Source organism: Sinocyclocheilus anshuiensis, unplaced genomic scaffold (genome assembly GCF_001515605.1).
Source record: "Sinocyclocheilus anshuiensis isolate Anshui unplaced genomic scaffold, SAMN03320099.WGS_v1.1 scaffold475, whole genome shotgun sequence".
Classification (NCBI taxonomy): Eukaryota; Metazoa; Chordata; class Actinopteri; order Cypriniformes; family Cyprinidae; genus Sinocyclocheilus; species Sinocyclocheilus anshuiensis.
Window position 1 is genome coordinate 63,158 of NW_015549650.1, and position 20,507 is coordinate 83,664.

Consider the following 20,507-nt stretch of genomic DNA (forward strand, 5'->3'; position numbering starts at 1 on the left):
GCAGCTAACTTAATTCATGTGATGTGTGTACTGCTAGGCATCTTTGGTTTCCTCTTTTTGTGTAATTTGGATGGAAAATGTGTGCCTTTTTATTGTCTGAGTCACTTATCAAAAGTTGCTAAAAGTTGCCAAATAAATTGTTTTAATTGCTAAATTTGTTGCTAGGTGCTTTTGGAAGAAAAAGTTGCTAGGGTAGTCTGAAAAGTTGCTAAATTTAGCAACAAAATTGCTAAGTTGGCAACACTGGAAATCATGGTCTGGGAGCGCCTAGATCGGACCAAAAGGGCACTTTTCTCTACCGTGCATGCTACTAGTAGGGAAAGAGCTGCATGAAGTTCAAAATGTTCTTAATTGTAGAAAAAAATAAATAGCAGCATATAAGATTTGAATGATGTAAGGGTGATTAAATAAAGACAGAATTTATATTTGAGTGAACTGTTCCTTTAAAGATTCATAATGTGAGAATTCTTCATTAGGTTTATCTTCATCATATTGTACCAGCACTGATGATGGATAGATCAGTGATTTGAGTAACTTTAAAATGATGGATGTATAAAATAAAGGATTTATCATTAAGAAGAAGCATTTAAAAATGACCCAAGGTAACAAAGAAGAATGTATCTGTCAGTTTCTGATGTTACATATGTAGATTTATTGACAACACGGTCAAATAGAGAACTAATCAACACAGGCCTGCATTCATTCATATGCCACTTCCTTAAGAGCCCAGCTTGCTTCATTCCCAGCTCGTCAGAGTCATTTGGCTTTACTGAGGTCTACAAAAGTGTGCACTTTACCAGCCGTAATCGGCTATGCATGACTTAAGATTGACACAAAGCCCTGCTGAGGAATCAAAACAAGAGTAAATTGAAATCAATGACATCTATATGCAGATACACTCACAAGCTTTATTTAATGTTTGCTAATGGTGCCTGACTGAGGGTGGAACGATTTTGCCTTATTTTGCTTTCAGCAGAAAAACAGAAGAGGTTGAAAGGATAATGATATAATCTCTATTCATTGAGTTTTATACACCTACACCTTTTAATGAAGCCAGTCTCTTTTTTGATGCTGTTGGTTCAGCTTGGCATACTCTGATAAAAACGTGCATACTATGTTGGCATGGTCTCATCTGACTGGTATAAATTGAATTCCATCTAGCGGTACCTATTAAAATTACTTTCAGTACATAAAGCCTTATGCATACATTAGGTTGCTGGCAGACGCAAACACACTTTCTTTCTTTCTTGTATTATTTTTATTTTTATTTATTTAACTGTAAGTGTTCAGCTACCAGTAAGAGTCTGGTCTCAGCTCAGTTTAACAGTTGTTCCCATGGTTAAAGTTAGGATTAATAGATAGAGTTCAAAAGAAAGAACAAAACATTACAAATAATTTTCATTGACCAAGGTGGAAAAAAAGGCACATTCTTGTGTTTGAAACTTCAAAACACATATTTGTATGAAAAAGTAATGTAACGTATAATGATAAGGCTCTAAAACTTTTGTCCCTTCACACATGCTGCTAAATGATAAATGACCTCATTAAGAAGAGAATGGATTTTGGGCTGGTGTTTTTTGCTCTGAACTACACCAGCAGGACTGACAGCAATATGCATCACACTGCTGTGGCAGCTATGCATCACACATTCTACACTAAACTGACACATTTAACTTCCATATGATGTATACACTACATATCTAATAATCCTAGTACGATGTACCTCTTAGCAAAGATAAGAAAAGTGGCATTACATAGAATGAAGCCAGGCGGTTGGAGTATAAAGATTAAAACAGTTAAGCCAGCAATAATAAAAGTTGTTTATTTTAGGGTAGATTGTACAAGGTTTGACCTTGTGAAAAAGAATTACACTTTAGCATACTTTCCAAAATAGTACTTAAGCCTACTTATTATAGAAATAATATATTTTAAAATAATAAATTTAAATGCAAACTGAATGTAATGTTTTCGGGCACTTATAATTAAGGGAAAATGTATTAGAAATGAAATTGTATGTCATGTATTTAAATATATTTGTAATTACACATTTGTAATGAGGAAGTTGCAAGTTAGTATGTAGAGAATAAATACATTTTAAATGTAATATCAAATGATACATTACACTTAAAATTATAATCAAGTACATGTGCATTCGTATGTTAGTCAGCACATCAAGGAGGTGTAATTCTTTAAAGCTGAACAAATGATCAGTAAAACATAGTCATTTAAAATCTACACTCACCGGCCACTTTATTAGATACACCTTGCTAGTACCTTTTGACTTCAGAACTGCCTTAATTCTGCGTGGCATAGATTCAACAAGGTGCTGGAAACATTCCTCAGAGATTTTGATCCATATTAACACGTAGTTGCTGCAGATTTGTCAGCTGCACATCCATGATGCAAATCTACCATTCCACCACATCCTAAAGGTGCTCTATTGGATTGAGTTTGAGTTTGAATCTAGTGACTTTGGAGGCCATTTGAATTCAGTGAACTCATGTCATGTTAACAAAAAAAATGTGTGTGTTTTATCCTGCTGGAAGTAGCCATCACAAGATGTGTTCATAAAAGTATGGACAATTTATTCACCCTCAAGCCATCCAAGATATAAATGAGTTTGTTTCTTCATCGGTACAGATTTGGAAACATTTAACATTACATTACTTATACTCACCAATGGATCCTCTGCAGTGAATGGGTGCCATTAGATATTCAGTGTCCAAACAGCTAATAAAAGTATCACATTGATCCACAAGTAATCCTCATGACTCCAATCCATTAACTAATGTCTTGTGTAAAGCTGCCTGTTTGCAGGAAACACTTTGCTTTAAGTACACTTAAGTGACCTTTTATTTAATTAATATTATACTATTTGCAAGTACATTTTTAAAATTACTTTTAAGATTTGAAGTACACTACAAATGCACAGTACAATTAAGCACAATTCTTTTTTCACATGGCTAGGATTGTGTTATTTTGCAGTGTACAAGCCCCTATGAGAAATACAGCAGACAGCAGACTTATTTACCATTTTAATGTATTAATAAGATGTAAAGATCAAGAGTTTATTTGTTACAATGGCATGACAAAGTATGCTTTCACTTTCAGTAACAACTGTATCTGTGAACAACTAGTGGACTGCTTTTTATTGTTCCTGAGAATGCACTGCATCTGTGATTTAGTCAAGAACAGTGGGAAACAGCTGGCACTCAGCTGAGCATGCTTTGGATAACTGTAATAAGTATATCACAATGCAACGTCCTCTTTTAAGTTTGCAATTTTCAGGTATGAATCCGTCAGCATATTGTAAAGATTATTACCAAGCATATGGAATCATTGTGCCATTAAGGAACATCTCAGCCTCAGTCTCAGTTTTGCAGTGAAAATAATCACCAACAAATATTATGCAATAGTCAGCGACAGCATAAGAATGATTACCTGTAAATATTAGTGCATAAGAAATGAATATGGAGTAAAAAAAGCAGATATTAGGCTCAGGACAACAGTGATGCAATATATATTTGTGTATTCTCTTTAAGAGTAAAAAAAAACAAAAAAAACTTTTGTGTTTACATAGTTATCATGAAAACAAAAGATATTACTGTCCAGTCATAAATGAACTCAGATCAATAGTTTGCTCACATTTGGGCATTAAATCAACCAAACTAATCTGGGTTTAGCTGAAGCAATCCAAGTACAGTATATTAAGAAGTTTAAATACAGTATTTGAACATATTTTAAAGGTATTTTGAGTTTTATTTTTAAGGTATTTTAAGTTTATATTCAGATTTGTACAAGCAGGCTACATGTTTGGGAGTGCAGGCTGGCACAACATTCACAATGCTTTATGGGAGTGAACTGCTGATTGCTCCTGCCTTTGCGCAGCTGACGCCCTGTCTGGATAACATCCCTTAGGTCTTTTACTTACCTGAAGTTCCCATGAAAGGGAACTGCTGATTGCTCCTGCCTTTGCGAAGATTTTTGCTTCAGTAACAGAGAGGTCGCTGATTGGTGGATCTCTATATAAAGTGACATATGTCTTTGTGCAGAGTGCACCAAAAGTGCACATATGAGATAGCACTGACCTGCACCTTTCTCACTTCAAGTGCTCTTCAGAGTCAGAAAGCCACTTTACAATAGAATTTAAGACTGGGATCTCTATAGATCTCTCAATTTAATGTTTTACAATATGCGCAAAAATAGCAAGCTATTGCAAATAATACAGAGATGCTGAATTTGCATGATAGATTTCTTGCTATGAAAATAAATGAGTTTTGCAGCTTTTTATCCATATTTTTATCCAGATCATCTACATGCTAGTACATATAATTATATATGATATTATATTATAATATTTATAAAAGTGGACAAAATGACCTCAATGTAATTGTTGTGACGAGTCAGAAGCGTGTGGATCCATTTGCAGCCTTTATTAGAATAGTCAGACAATACAAGGTCAAATACCAGCAAGGTAGAACAGCAGAGACAAGGCTGAGACAGAGTCGAGTACCAGGCGAGAGATCGGGGCAGGCGGCAAGCAATCAGAGTCCAGGGGAAACAATCCAAGTCGGGGCAGGCAGATAACAATCAGAGTAACGGGAAACAGTCCAATAACAGATGCACAGAAAATCAAACACGGGTATAACGCTCGGAAATGACAGCCAGGGCAAATCAAGACTTCGCAGAGAGTCTGTGTGTGTGAGTGGTTTATATGTGTGTGTGTATATGAGGTGCAGGTGTGGATGATTAATCAGTCCCAGGCATGAGGGGTGATGGGATTTGGAGTCCGAATGGGAATGTCTAATATTCGGGAGACGGTTCCCTCCGGTGGTGCGGAGGAGGCGGTAAGGGAGCCTCCTCTGTAACAGTAATGTAGTTAAAATCTTTAACAGACATAAAATAAATTTTCTCAACTGGGAAAATGAACCAAAAATAATAAACACACACACACACACACACACACACATATATATATATAATATATATATACAGTACCGCTGCTCCCTATACACGGAGTACACAGTTTGCGTAGGGCACCATCTCCCGGGGGGAGGCACCATCCTAGTTGCTTTAAAAAAACACGCTCCGCTCTCGCACCTCATGTCGCACCTCATGTTTGCGGCAAATTATCATAATTGATGGACAGCTATGCCCGTGAAAAGACATCAGCAATCCGGCTCCGAGAGGAAAAAAAAAAGTTAAAACGAAGCCCGTGCATCACTTTCAGGCACATTCATAAGCCTAAAAAAAACAATGAGGCAATAATGATTGGTTAATTAATAATTATATGGTTTCATTGAATAACACTGTTAAAATACATAATGTAATACAAAATAAACAATTTATGTACATTACATGTTATTACAAATGCCTGCAAAGGGAGCCAAAGGCCATGTAATTGCTGCTGCTACACTTACAGGACAATCAAATCCTTGTTTAATAGGCTATTGACCAAACATTTAATTCAAATATCCACTTAATCTTTAATTTTTGGCCACCTTTTTGCTATATATAGATGACACAGCCTCTATAATTTCTTCAACAAAATACATGTGGACATCACAACCCTTACAAAAATGAACCATGGTTGTATCGTAGTAAAACTGCTTAATTTTCTTTTGCATGATTTCTGAATGCTTGAGACAATAAAATCAGACAACTGTATTAATAAAATTATAGCCATAGGTAACTGTGTAGATTTGTAATTTGCAAATAATACAATTTATTTATTTATTTACTTAATATTTTATTAAAGTTCTATTTTGACCCCTATACTAGTTTTTTTTTTTTTTTTTTACTTCCATAATATTTGAGGGAGGGGGGCACAACAATACAATCCTGCTTAGGGCACCCATCTGACCAGCAGCGGCCCTGCATATATATATATATATATATATATATATAACTGCTGAGCAGAACTGTTACAATGTAAAATAATGTAATGACAGATGGAGGTCACTAACTTTCTGTTTTTGTGTCCTTAGGTCAGACTTGTGGCGGCTTGGTACAAGGTCTCAATGGGACTATAGAGAGTCCTGGCTTTCCCCACGGCTACCCCAACTATGCCAACTGTACGTGGATCATAGTCACTGGAGAGCGGAACAGGATACAGTTGTCATTTCACACCTTCGCTCTGGAGGAGGACTTTGACATTGTCTCCATCTATGATGGACAACCACAGCCAGGCAACCTGAAGATGAGGTGAGGCCTATGCTCCTTATTTCCTGATGCTATAGCTTTGAGATGCCTTTGTTTTGGCCTTATATACACGGTCACATGCATTTTTATGGCCTTTTGTTTCAGTTGTAAAAAGATATGCAGGTGTTTCACCATGTTTTCCATGAGTGAAGGCTCTATGAACCCTATGAACAGAAGACAGGAAGACAGGAAGTGCTTGATTATAATTTTTTTCTGACTGCATTTTATTGAAATATAACTTATCCAACACCATCCTATACAACAGTTGGTTGGTCTGTCAGATCCAGCTAAAGGAGAGACTCCCATTAAATTACAGCTACAAATGTATAACACAATCACAAATGTAGTTCTTAAAGAGTCAAAGGTCAATTTATGTTTCCTGAAGAAAGCTGTTAGAAGGACATATTGCGAAGAATTTTGGAGTTTGAAGTGTCTAATGGATTAAGAAATGATTAAGAGAGACAAAAACAAGTGCAGAGGCCCCGTTAAAATGGATGGAGATGAAGAATTATTTTAAAGCGGTCAAATGACGTTGCTAAAAATAACATTATTTTGTGTATTTGGTGTAATTCAATGTGTTTATGCGTTTTAAGGTTAAAAAAACACATTATTTTTCACATAATGTACATTATTGTTGCTCCTCTATGCCCCGCCTTTCTAAAACACGTCGATTTTTACAAAGCTCATCGTTCTAAAAAGCGAGGTGTACGCTGATTGGCCAGCTATCCGGTGCGTTGTGATTGGCTAAATACCTCAAGCATGTGACGGAAATGTTACGCCCCTTACCATACTGTGAAGCCGTGTCCCGGCGCGACGAGACAGAATCAGTAAAACCCCTTACAAACGAGGCATTTGTTGCATCCAGTCGGGACATAATTACTGATTATAATGACTTATACTGTCTTTTTACGCGTTGCGTTATGTATCGCGCCGCGTAAACATAAAACCATGTCTGCATTTGGGATCGGAGAAACGACAAACAACAAGCGCTACTCTACACTGCTCAAAACTTGCGTTTGAATCGTCAGTGGCAAATTCTTTAAATATAAAAAACATACTTACAGGCTGTGAGTCAGAAGCGCCAGACTGTCCTTGCAAAGTTGGAACTGCCCCACTTTATAGAAGCAGACTTTTTGCACAGACGCATTGTAGACTACTCTGCAGGTTCAGGAAACAGTCCTCCATAAAATGCGCTGCACACATCTGAATAGTTGGGTTGAACTGTTCTGGAACAGTGTTGTAAATACAACTTAACCACTGATTTCTAGTTCCTCTTTTGGAAGGCCAAACAAAGTAGTTTCGCTTTCACAACGAAACACACAGCATCACACACGGCGGGCTTGAGTGAGCGGAGGCCTGCAGACTTGAGTGAGGAACGGCCGGCAGGCTTGAGAACGGCGCAGCCGGCAGATTCGACGAAGGAGTGGCCGGCGGGCTTGTGGCAACCACATGTGACGACGTGGGGGCATGTTTAAACGAGGCGTTTTAGGACGGCGTGGACAAATCTTCTTTTATAAATAATTATTTTATAAAGAATATCTCTTTGGGTTTGAGATTTTAGTCTTTGCAACTTTAGGGATCTTATCTATGCACGAACAGCTTGTAACACTCCAAAGAGAAAGGAAAATTTGAAATTGCATCATATGACCCCTTTAAGTGTCAGTGGTTGATGCAAATATTTACGTAAAGATAGATGGACTTATGGACTAAGAAATGTGACCCAACCCATCCAAAAAGGTAAAACAATGATTGCAACGATTGTCTGCAGTCTGTATAGAAACACAGCAATGCAATGACTGATGTCACTTATGTAGCCCCTCAAGACACTGGATCACCAGCGTTTGTGGAGTATGGCAGGCTATGCACCCCTATTCAGGGAACCAGGGTTGCATACGTCAAGTCAAGTCACCTTTATTTATATAGCGCTTTTAACAATACAGATTGTGTCAAAGCAACTGAACAGCATTAATTAGGAAAATAGTGTCAATAATGCAAAATGACAATAGTATACCATAGTATAGACAATAGTAATACGTAACCAAGGTGTTCCCATTTATAGGTTCGCTCAACACTGTGTCAGTAATTGATGATATGGGACATCTATACCACAGCACCATGCTACAGGTGACTGCTATTTAGCTAGCTTGTGCTTCAACCCAGACTGACACAAAACATGAACCAACTACTGTTCAAACAGATAAAACCTGGGAACCTGGGGCCTCATTTATAAAATGTTGTGTAGAAACCATCCTACATTTGACCTAAGATCATTACTTAATTGTGCATGCGTGTGATTCAGAGAAAATACTCACAAAAAAGTGTATTCTCCTCTCTTTCAGATGTGAAATCTATAAATTGCAAATTAAATTGTGCGTAGCTAAATGGTTTCAGATCTCTGCCTTGTAAATGTTCCCTAATTAATGTCATTAGCATATAAAAGAGCACCAGTTAACATACAAATCCTTTACTTGAGAATGGCAAGCGGCAAGAAAAAAAAATATTTTAACAAGGCTGAAATTTGGGTCCTGTTGGTGGAGGTAGAGGTTTGTGCTTTTTGGGAGCCTCTCCAGTGGTCTCTCACACAAAACAAAGTTTGTGGACTGGAAATGTATAGTGCAGACTGTAAACAAGGTAGGGGGGCAGCAAAGGTCCCTGATAGAAAGGTCCCTAAATAATGCAACAGTCCATGGAGGAGTGAAGGGAGGTATGATGAAGATAGTATCCAGGCAGGAGACGATGGAATGAAGAGCCAGGGGGAGATGGTGGATGGAGGAGCCATGGAATAACCCCCAAAAGACCCACCAGGATGCAGGCCCACAGCAGAACCGAAGGAGATGGAGCAAGAGGGAAGGAGGGTCAAGGTTCAGCCACAGACCCAGAAAACTGCGGCGGAGTCCTGGGCTCAGAGTCTTGAGGCAGAGCAAGTGGATTGACATCCCAGGACAGAGCTTGAGACCTGGAAACCCAAGGTGTATCTGAGCAGTGTGGCAGTGTCACTGAAGATGGAGCTGAGGAGAGATCCAGCGGAGGTGGGGCTGAAAGACTGTATGAAGTCTGCAGAGGAGTAGGGAATAGCAGGCTGGACAGGAACAACTGGGACGAAGGAGACTCAGAGATGACCAGAACCAGTGGAGATGAGGGAAACTCAGGGCTGGGCAGAACCAGTGGAGACAAAAGAGACTCAGGGCTGGGCGGAACCAGCGGAGACGAAGGAAACAGGACTCCGGATGGGGTCAGCGGGGGTAAGAGTCTCTGGGAGCAGACATCTTTACATTATATAAATATCTCAAAGGATACCAAGCTCAGTCAACTTACTTCAGCGAAAAGAGGGTGGATGGGGCTCCATTCCATCCCTTCAAACGCCATGAGAATGCCCTCTAATATAGATGTTGGTGCCGTCTCTTGCACCTGGTCAGGCTCCCAGGTCAAAAAAGTCACTGGTGTGGTCCTCAAGGGACTGATCCCCCTGGGTGAGGAGGAGGAGACATACTGCTGGCAGATCCATTTCAATTATTGGTCCGTTGTTCTATCAGGCTTGCTTCTGCAAAGACAAGGAGAGATAGAGGATTGTATTTAGCAGCACTTTAATTCTTCCAAAAACAAAACAAAGTAGATATATCTCAACACATGAGCTCAGGAAACCAGGAACATAGGAGAAGCAAACCATTAATATAAAAACAAGAAAGGACAATCAAGGACTGAAACTTTTAACCCATCCAAGTGCACACACACCATGAGCACAGACCTGGAGCAGTGGACAGCCATATTGTTTCAGGGGTCCTTGCTCAAGGGTCTCACCTCAGTCGTGGTGTTGAAGGTGGAAGAGAGTCCACCTGGAGAGGTTATTCACTCCCCCCAGCGACAATTCCTGCCGGACCTGAGACTCGAACCCGCAACCTTCGGGTTACAAGTCTGACTCTCTAACCATTAGGCCACGACTGCCCTGGAAGTAAACATAAACGTGACACTGTCCTAGTCAGGGTAGGGTGCTATCTGCGGCCATCCTGTGATCACAAAAAGAGGTAAATCAGTTAGTTGTTGAGGTAATGGACTTTGGCAGGTGTGATTAACCTGACTCTGTCTGCTCTTGTTGATTGTATGAGAAAACTGTGAGTGTGACTTCTTTTTTGAATAGTCTTACCTGTTGGAAAAACTTGTGGATTGACGTCTTCTCACAAATGCAGTGACGTGCATTTGTTATATGTTCTGTAACCTTTAAATACAGGATTTGGGGAATTCATCTCGGAGTGTCAGAACAAACAATTCACCAGGCAGGAGTTCAGGGAGGGCAAAACTTAATTTCCTTTATTCTCAAAGTGAGGGAGAGTGAATAGGGTAAAAATGTAACTGTGAAGTATTACTTCCTTCTGAGACTAGCCCTTAGTGCAACAAATTCCTCAATCTGGAAGGAAGATCAGGCTACTCACGTCCTCACTAAGCATCTGCCCTCTAGAGCTTGTCTTTGTTAGATCTTGTCCAACGTCTGGGCTGTGGGACATCCAGCACTCTGCGTCTGCTCACCTCACTGGCTGTTCTCCTACTGAGGCCTCCTTGTTCTCTTTTATGCGGTTGAGGTTTATTGTGTCTAACAGCATGCAGCTGAGGCTCCCTGTTAGAGGGGAAAAGGTGCATACCTGTATTAGAGGAGCTATCCCTAGTCCTGTTCATTCTTACTGAATAACCCAGCTCCTGCCGTGGCCTCCTCTGATGGTGCTCTCCATGGTGCTAAAGATGTCTGTATGCTGCTATGTGTTTTTGTTATTTGGATTTTTCGGTTGTGATGTTTTCCTCTTTCTTGTGCCATATTTTTGTAGGCCCTTTGTAGCTTTCTGGTTGATTAGTTCCCTGATTTTGTCCAGGTGTGTCTTGTTAGCATATTAACTCCAGGGTATAAAAGCCATTGTGCTTCCTTTGTTCTTTGTTAGGTCTTGTTGTCCATGTCCATATATGGATGTCTTGTTGGTGTGCTCAGTTCTGTTCCTTCCATTTATTGGTTTCCTGGTTTCCTGGTTTGTCTTTGTATTGTATTATTACAACAACAATCTCTCTACATCTGGATCCAGCTCTCCCTAGTTTCTGAGTTCACCTTTGTGACAGCATTCCAGTCAGCGGGTAGTGGGATGGATCTACTGGTACATCCACGTGCATTTCTCGTTCTGGCATGTCAAGTCTATGTCTCAAGCAGATATTGTGCAGAACAGAAAAGGCCGAGATAATCTGGCACACCTTGCCTGGCTTGTATAGTAGATTCCCACCTGTTGCATCCAGACTAGATATAAATCATTAATATTTATTTCAAATTATGTTTCAAAATTCTCAAATCCTGGTCTTATAATTTTTATTATTTTATTTATTTATTTTATGTAAATATTCAGGTGAAAAATTAAAGTGCTAGCCTAGCCATTTGTCAGTCTATTCGAGCCTCTCTTAAAATGTTCCTGTACTACTATGAGAAAGTGTCTACTTTAAAAACAGACCAGATAGATAGGTCAAGTTAATGCAAACATACAAAAAACAAACAAACAAAAACAAAGAACAGTGCATTAATGCTAGGATTAGCTGCAGTGCTTAGAATAATATTTTTCCCCCACTCTTTAAACAGTTCGGCAATGGTGTGTTATACTTGTGTTAAAATTGTGACCTAGCATTTTTAATATTGTTTGGAGTCTAGGTTCCACTGAAATATATTTTTCTGTCGCAGTAAGATGCATTAAGAGTTGGTACAATATGGAGTTATGGTTTTATGATAAAAAAATAATTATTTCTGCTGCACTTTTGACACTCTGAGGCACTGTTTGCAAATACATCAAGATCCTGAGGTAAAAAATGAACATAGATTGTTGTCAGTCTACAAAGGGCATTACTAAAGACAAATGCTTTAGAATTGCCTTTGCATTTCTGTAGGAGGAAAAAATTGAGTTCAGAGACAAATGGCTGATGCACAGTTTCATTTGGAAGCATTTGCTTTACAAATGTTGTATTACATGTGTATTTGGAATATATATCATATAACTATCCAAACTGCACAAATACATCATTTGTCATTCTTTGTTTCACTTTCTTTCTTACATATTGCCTCTATTCACTTTCATCTTGTTTCCAGATGCCCTCAGAAATCTGCCTGTCAGATACATGTACATTTTCTATATGGTTTGGGAGCTATATCTGGACTATTGCAATGCTCTCTTGGCAGGTCTTCCAGCCACTTCTATCAAACCTCTGCAATTAATCCAAAATGCCACTGCAAGATTAATCTTTAATGAGCTGAAAAGAATGCATGTCACACCTCTGTTCATCAATTTGCACTGGCTACCAGTAGCTGCTCGCATTAAATTCAAGGCATTAATGTTTGCCTACAAAACCACCACTGGCTCTGCACCCATTTACCTAAATTCATTACTTCAGAGTTATGTGCCCTTTAGAAGCTTGCATTCTGCAAAAGCGTCTGCTAAATGACTAAATGTAAATGTAAATGTAAATATCTACTAACCCACAGCATACACTCGACTTAGCTGATATAAACACCTGTAACCGCTCATCAGTTGAATGTGTGTTGCTTGCCTCTCATTCTTCTGACATACCCTTCATTTTTGCATTACTCCATGTTTTTTCATGTTAATACTGTAAAGCAGCCCTGCCCACAAGTAGCTGTGCAAATGTATCGACCTCAGTATTACATTTCTTCATCTGACGTGCGTTGCAGCCTAGAATTAAACCACACCATGCTGGTTTCATCTGGCCAGAGGAGAACTGGCCCCCCGACTGAGCCTGTTTTTTCCCAAGGTTTTTTCTCTATTTTCTGTCACCGATGGAGTTTTGGTTCCTTGCCACTGTCGCCTTTGGCTTGCTTAATTGGGGACACAATTTCTGGCAACATTGTTGACTTGACTGAACAGACACTATTGGAAGAGAACTGAACTGAGCTGGACGATGACATGACTAATCAACAATGAACTGACTTTAACTGATAAACTGACTGTCTTCTAATGTCCTCCTGCATTATCAGCACAAGTGTTTCCTGTGTAACACTCTAAAGCTGCTTTGACACAATCTGTATTGTTTAAAGCGTGTATAAATAAAGGTGACTTGACTTGACTTCTGCTGCATGTTATAATACATGCACAATGCAACAACTCTTAGCTGTAGTTTACGTTGTGCAATTCTCTTTTTAATCACCCTTGAGTAATTAATCATTTTTTATATTGAATCATTTATTATTTATTTGTTATGTATTTATTGTTATAAAGTTATTTTTAATTTGCACTTTACTACACATTTAGCGCTGTTTACTGGTCTATGCAACACTGTCACCATGTTATTGTCCCACTGTACTGTGTTGTGTTGCTTGCGCTAAATGTTTACACATGTCTGTATATGTGCCCTTTATGTAGTCCTGTGTGTTGGTCTGCATGTTCTAGTTCATTTTGTGTCATCTGGTATTAATCTACGTTGGAGCTCCAGGGTTTTGGAGGGTTGTTGTTTTAATTTCAGCTGTGTACTGTACCAATTGTATATGGCTGAAAATACAATACAAAGCCACTTTGACTTTGAATCAATGTAAACCATTAATGCTACAAACAGCATTGAGTGTAAGTTTCCTTTAAGACTCTAATTGTTTCTAATCAGGGTTGACTTGGTTCACAGTATGGAGAAAAAATTATTGATCAAAAATTCTGTTTTGGAAATGTTACCTTCAGAAACGATCCACCTAGCTGTTTGTACATAAAATAAGAGATCCTCTATCAGTTTAGTTTTTCTTAAATTCTAATTGCAGAGTTACCAACAAAATCTATGGAAGGTTTAAAAACACTGCACTGTTTAAATGGTATGATGAGGCAATTGCCACTGCCATGATGAAAAGGATTATAATGTAAATACTACCAAATTTTATCAAGTCATCCTCTCATTGTCTTTATAATATTCCTTAAGATTATTATATATCCCCCTCTTTCTAACTATTTTGTAATATTGTTAAACATGATCAATAGAGCTCATATTAGCTTAAATACCTAATGGGTTTGGTCATAAATTAATCACTTTTTGATTATAATTCTCAATCTCCTCCAACAAGTAATTATATTTTTCAAGAAGAAAATGCAGCCTATTTTAGTAGTTATTTTTAATTTTTTTATTATTAGTAGTATTTTTATTGTGACATTGTTTTCTTAACAATTAAGCACCACTATCATTATTATTATTAAAAGTTATCATTATTTTTATTATTGCAAAATCTAATATCTTATTTCTTTCAGTTGGTTTTGTGGTAAAATGTAACCTGAACTTCAGGAGATTTTTTTCTGATAACACCATCTCATAGTACATTTTGTTTTGAGGTGAGATCCGTAAACACAAGTACTGAGCTTACAGCGTCATGCAAAATTAATGACACTAAATGTCATTTTATGAGTCAGAGGCAGATGTGATGGAATGTGAAAGGCAATGAGGCTCAATTGACTTTGAGCTAACTCAAAAATTGTTTGACAAGTATCATTAGAAGACAAAATATGAATATTACAAAATATGAATATTAAAATGAAAATGCGTATTTGAAGTAGGGATTGTTGAGGATGCATGCCGTGATTGATTGCTAAACAGCTTTTTGGTTTGATGATGCCGTAATGATGTATTATCCTGAAGGTGGCACTTTAATGGTGCATTCAGACAACAATCACATAGAGGCACTTCTGAATAGAGTAATTTACCTTTAATGAATACAGTTGAAAAATGGTTCCTCTGGCTGTGTAGTATTACGCATCTGATCTGATGGTGCTGACACTCAGTGCTAACGCTAATTAAGCGGAGCCATTACCACAGGGCATGCATGTCGCTCAGAAGAGTTGAGCTCCGACTCTCTGCTGTGTGTCTCATGGGGCATGATGGAGCTATGTCTTACGGGCTTTAGGGGCTGACACCAAACATGCTGTGACCGCGATATCAAACTCTGTGTATGACACATAAGTGCCGTCTGTTAGCTTCACATTCTCCGCTTGTGGAATTGAAACCTATACGTGACAATGTCAATCACCAGTTTGTCTGCGAGCTTTGTCTCCCCACCACAAGGTGTCAGTGAAACCTTAATGCAGCCCTTTTCATGCTAATGAAATGCCAGTATCTTACATGCATAAGAGGGTACCCTACATTCAGAGTGGGAGAAAAAAAATAGGGCATGCAGAGATAACCAGTCACTCGAACAAATCCAGCACACCGGATAGAGAATCAAGCTAGCTGAACTAAGAAAGCATTTTGTAAAACTGAGAAGTGGGAAGGTTGCTTTACTCTGCTAGTCCTATTGTTACATTTTGATAATTCTATAAGCTTCTTTATGCATGCACAGAAAATATATCAAACGTTTTTTTTTTTTTTTTATAATTTATATAACTTTCTACAAGTTCCTATAAAAGCAATAGAAAAGAGAAAAGTATGTGAGAGACAGATAAAGAAAAAAGAACAATGGGGAGAAAAAAAGAGGCATGAAACTTAAAAATTGACAAGGTAGTTTACCAAATTACCAGGGTTAATAACAAAGTTAACTGGTTTCAATATTTTTATATTTTATTTTTGATTTTATTTAATAGGACAGTATAAGGAGAAACCAGAAGGAATCGGAGAGTAGAGAAGGGGAAAGGACCTCGAGTCAGAGCTTGAACTCGGGTTGACCAAAGCTCTGTTGCATGATATGTTAGAATGCTGTCCATAAGGCTATAGCTCCAAGGGAAAATTCTAGAGAGAATAGAAAGAATTCTACAGCAAAATTATTATAATGATTTTTATTAGGGATGCACCGATACCAATACTGGTATCGGTATCGGGCCCGATACTGAGCTCCTGTACTCGTACTCGTACTCGTATCTATTTGATAAATGAAGTTAACCAGCTAACAATATACATACTCTTTTGGTTTCTGTACCCAATATTTAAAAAATGGACAAATGCAATAAAAATATTGGTATCGGTACTCGGTATCGGCAAGTAACAAAAATAAAAGTATCGGTATCGGGCGAGTACTGGAAAAAGTGGTATTGGTGCATCCCTAATTTTTATACTATAAAAAATAAATAATAATTCAAAAAGTATCATAAAAGTAAAATGTTGTCATTATTTACTGACCATCAAATTATCTGTATTACTTTCTTGCTTGTGTGGAACACAGGAATATTTAGCAGAATGTTTATTCTGAGTTAAATAGATGGGGAACAAGGACAGTGATTTCATACTTTAAGGAACCCTCCATAAAACATTTACAGTCAAAGTGAATATCATATTAAAACATAATTAATATTAAATTATATTATATTATATGATATTATAATTAGCTATTTATAGGTATTCTATATTTGGAAGCAACATGACCACATTTGAATTGCTGTCAAATGTGAATGTTAGCTTTTTGCACCATAAATGTTGTAATCATGTACTAGCCAAGGCTTGATCTTATTAAGGGAGGGTGTGGGGATGGTGCTACATTTGGGGAGGGTACTAAAAGAATTGTTAGTTTAACATGGCTAGCTAATATCTGTCGCTCTGAGAACGGGTCGCTCAAGTTAATATCATAGATGTGGTGCATCAGAATTGCACAGCCCTCGGCACCAGAGATGTGTTCAGGCTGCTGGGAGCAGTCCAGAGAGAGCACTGCACCCACAGCAGAAGAATGCATCACTTTCTCGCTGACTGATAGCACACATCACTAGTGCTGCTTTATGCACATCAAACACCTGCCACGGTGCATATGCTCTCCTCTGAGGAAAGAGTCGCTCTCAGGCTTTGCAAAATACATTCACAAGCACCAGAGATGAGTGATTAGAAAGGTAAAAAGAGAAGTTACTATGCTGAAAGGAAATGTAGAACTATATCAACTGGTGATACATGGTGTTGTGACGAGAACTGTGTTCCATATAACTTGAGGAATTTTACCAACCAATACTTAGATTAAACCAAAATAAATCATGAAAATTACTATTATATATGATATTCTTACTTTGTTATATCTTAGTTTAAAGTGCTTACATACTTCAGAGCCAATGGACTATTCCAGTTAAGATGTAATAATTTCCCAAATAAAAATCTGTACCAAATCCTAGTGAGCTGCCTACTTGGGCAGTATTTTAAGGCATTGTACTGTAGGAGCACTCCAAATATGAAGGCTGCAGCAAAAGTTAGGCAGTAAAATTATGTTTCCAATACACCTCATTCTGGCCAAATTTTAAAGTTGCATAACTTAGAGCCTTCACAGAGAAGGCAATTCCATTAATGTATTATGACGAGCTCAAGTAATGTCCATTCAAGATGTGGAAAAAAAAAGAGAATTGTTAATTATAAATACTTACCTTTCAATCAGTACCAAAGTGTATGAATAAAAATAGTTCATAATAATAATAAAAACATATATTTGACCCATTTTTGTGTGTGCTGTATATTTTAAAGCTTATTAGAGTATCAAGTTGTTAGCTTAGCAGCATACTAACACCAAACAAATTAAATGAAGATTTTCAGTAATTTGAGTTACAATAGCTCTTTTGTGTGATTGGACCAGATGGACTAGCATTCACTCCCCATGTGCATCAATGAGCCTTGTGTGGCCATGACCCTGGCGCTGGTTCATCGGTTGTCCTTCCTTGTACTTTTGGTTGAAGACTTGCTGTTTTGGAGATGCTCTGACCCACGCTGATCTTTTTCGCTTGCCCATTTTTCCTGCTTCCAACACATGAAATTCAAGAACTGACTGTTCACTTGATGCCTGATATATCCTGCCCTCTTCATTTGTCAGTGGTTTAAATGTCGTGACTCATCAGTGTACGAATGTAGTCATTGTGGCTCTTTTTCCAACCAGTGGAAGACAGGGGTTAGTGTTGAGTCAAGCAGTTTAGGAAACAATCATTGTTTGTGAATTTTCTGTGTGTTGTCCCTTTAAAACAGATGGAAGTGGATGCTTGAGTTAATTTAGCCTGTTTTAATAGCATACACTTACTTAAATTCAGATTTTTTTCATGTTAATGAAAAGCAGACACCATGCATTTGGAACATACTAACCTATAGTCAAAAGTTTGTAAAATGTTTGTGTGGAACACACTTATTTATTTGTAAAAGGCAAAATACTTTATAGGTCCAGGAACTTTTTCCCCCCAGTGTTTTGATATTTTAAGCTAAAATAACCCTAATTCACATTATGCTTTCTCCTCTCAGTGCCAGTGCTGGGTATGCTTTTGATGCTTCTGTGAATCTGAGTATTAGCATGGGCTAACTTTGACATGGGCTCAGCCACATGCCACATTGCCATCAACACATGACAGTGGATGTTTTGTTGAAGCCAAAGGCAGAGTGAGTAGTCAGTTAGCAGAGTAATGGAATTAGAGTTTCGTTAATCTACTAAAGTTGAGTGGTAAATTATTACATATCTGAGAAAGTCTTTCTGTATCTCTCTTGTGTTATTGATGAGCAAAATATAAAAATATAAAAATAGTGTAACACCCTATTCTGAATATAATAATGTTGAAAATAATTTCACCGTCATTCAGGTCGATTAATTATGACAGCTGACTAACCTTATCTTTGTGCAATGCTGTATTGCTCTGACAAGTATGTTGTTAGAGGGCACTAGACATACAGTGGGGAAAATAATTATTTGATCCCCTACGGATTTTGTAAGTTTTCCCACTTACAAAGAAATGAAGGGTCTATAATTTTTATGGTAGGTTTATTTTAACGGATAGAGAAAATATCAAGCAAAAAATCCAGAAAAAAACACTGTTCAAATGTTATAAATTGATTTGCATTTCAGTGAGTCAAATAAGTATTTGATCCCCAAGCAAAACTTGGTGGAGAAACTCTTGTTGGCAAGCACAGAGGTAAGACGTGTCTTGTAGTTGGTCACCAGGTTTGCACACATCTCAGGAGGGATTTTGTTCCACTCCTCTTTAAAGATTCTCTCTAAATCCTTAAGGTTTCTTGGCAACTCAAAGTTTCAGCTCACTCCACTGTATGTAATACTGTAAAAGGAATAAACAAGTTTTTCCCCCACCAAGTAATACTTTATTAGTTTAAATATAAGATGTTAATGATTACAAGCACATATCAATTTGATACATTAAATATACATTCTCATGTATGCAATTTATAACTGTATGCTCTGGTGTGTATTTGACCATATCACGGCTGTGTTGATAGAACGACTGCACTATATGTATGTGCAGTCATTCTGAATATCAGCATGCCCAAAGCCACTCAATATTAATGACTTGTAAAAGAGTTCTAAGAGTATAGACCGTATATTCTATCACCCTACACCAAGACTACACATAAACCTACCACTCACAGAAAACTTTCTGCATTTTTACATTATATATATATATATATAAAAAAAAAAACTCATTGTATCACTGTATGATTTATAAGCTTTTTCCCCCATGGGGACCTCAATTTAGGTCCCCATGGTGACACGAGTCCCCATGAGTCATTGTGTATTCAGGTTTAAGTCCCCACCAGGATAGAAAAACATGTACACACACACACACACACATGCATATAAAGAATATAAATCATACACAATTAAGCTTTTTGAAAATCAAAAAAATGCCAGTAGTTTTGTGTGAGGGGTAGGTTTAGGCTTAGGTAAAAGAAAGTATCACTAACCTGATAGAAAATCAGTGGAAGTCTATGCAATGTCCTCACTAAGATAGCGAAACAAACATTTGTATGTGTGCATGTGTTTGTATTACTTACTCTTCTAGAACTATTCCACAAGTCATTAATATTCAGGGCCCTATTTTAACGATGAAATTGCGCTTAGGGTGTGTCCGAATCCACTTTTGCTAGTTTAAGGACGGGAATAATGGTCGGCGCATGGTCTAAAATGGTTGTCCCTGTTCTCTTAATGAGTAATGGGTGTGTTTTGGCGTAACGTGCCATAAACCAATCAGAGTCTCATCTCCCATTCCCTTTAAAAGCCAGTTGCGCTTGCGCCATGGCGGATTCGCTATTTACATGGCGGAATTTGCAAGCAGAAAAACTGAACGCGAGGGAATGGATCTGCTCGTGCGCGCGTAATTCTGATACATGCAAAGACTATCCATTATGACATGTAGCAATTTTTATATTTATGTACACAATAATAATCTTTTACATTTTAATCCTTTAATTTTTCATTTTTAAAAATGTTTGTGTGTTGCTGCGCATCCCTGTGTGTGTAATAAGCAAAATGTACGTGCGTTGTGCACCCGCCTATAGGCACATATTACTAACGCGCTCTTTAAATAACAAAAAATAAAAAATAAATATTGCGCCAGACTTTAGACCAGGTTTTTGTTGGTCAA

General features: G+C 37.8%; 1 protein-coding gene across 1 annotated transcript in view; it reads left to right on the forward strand.

Annotated features, from left to right (window-relative positions):
- LOC107660234 (CUB and sushi domain-containing protein 1-like) overlaps positions 1-20,507 on the forward strand; it is a 411,890-nt gene that overhangs the window by 9,958 nt on the left and 381,425 nt on the right. Inside the window, exon 2 of the mRNA XM_016449502.1 lies at positions 5,988-6,204. Coding sequence (XP_016304988.1) covers positions 5,988-6,204 — 217 coding nt within the window. The remainder of the gene's footprint in view (positions 1-5,987; positions 6,205-20,507) is intronic.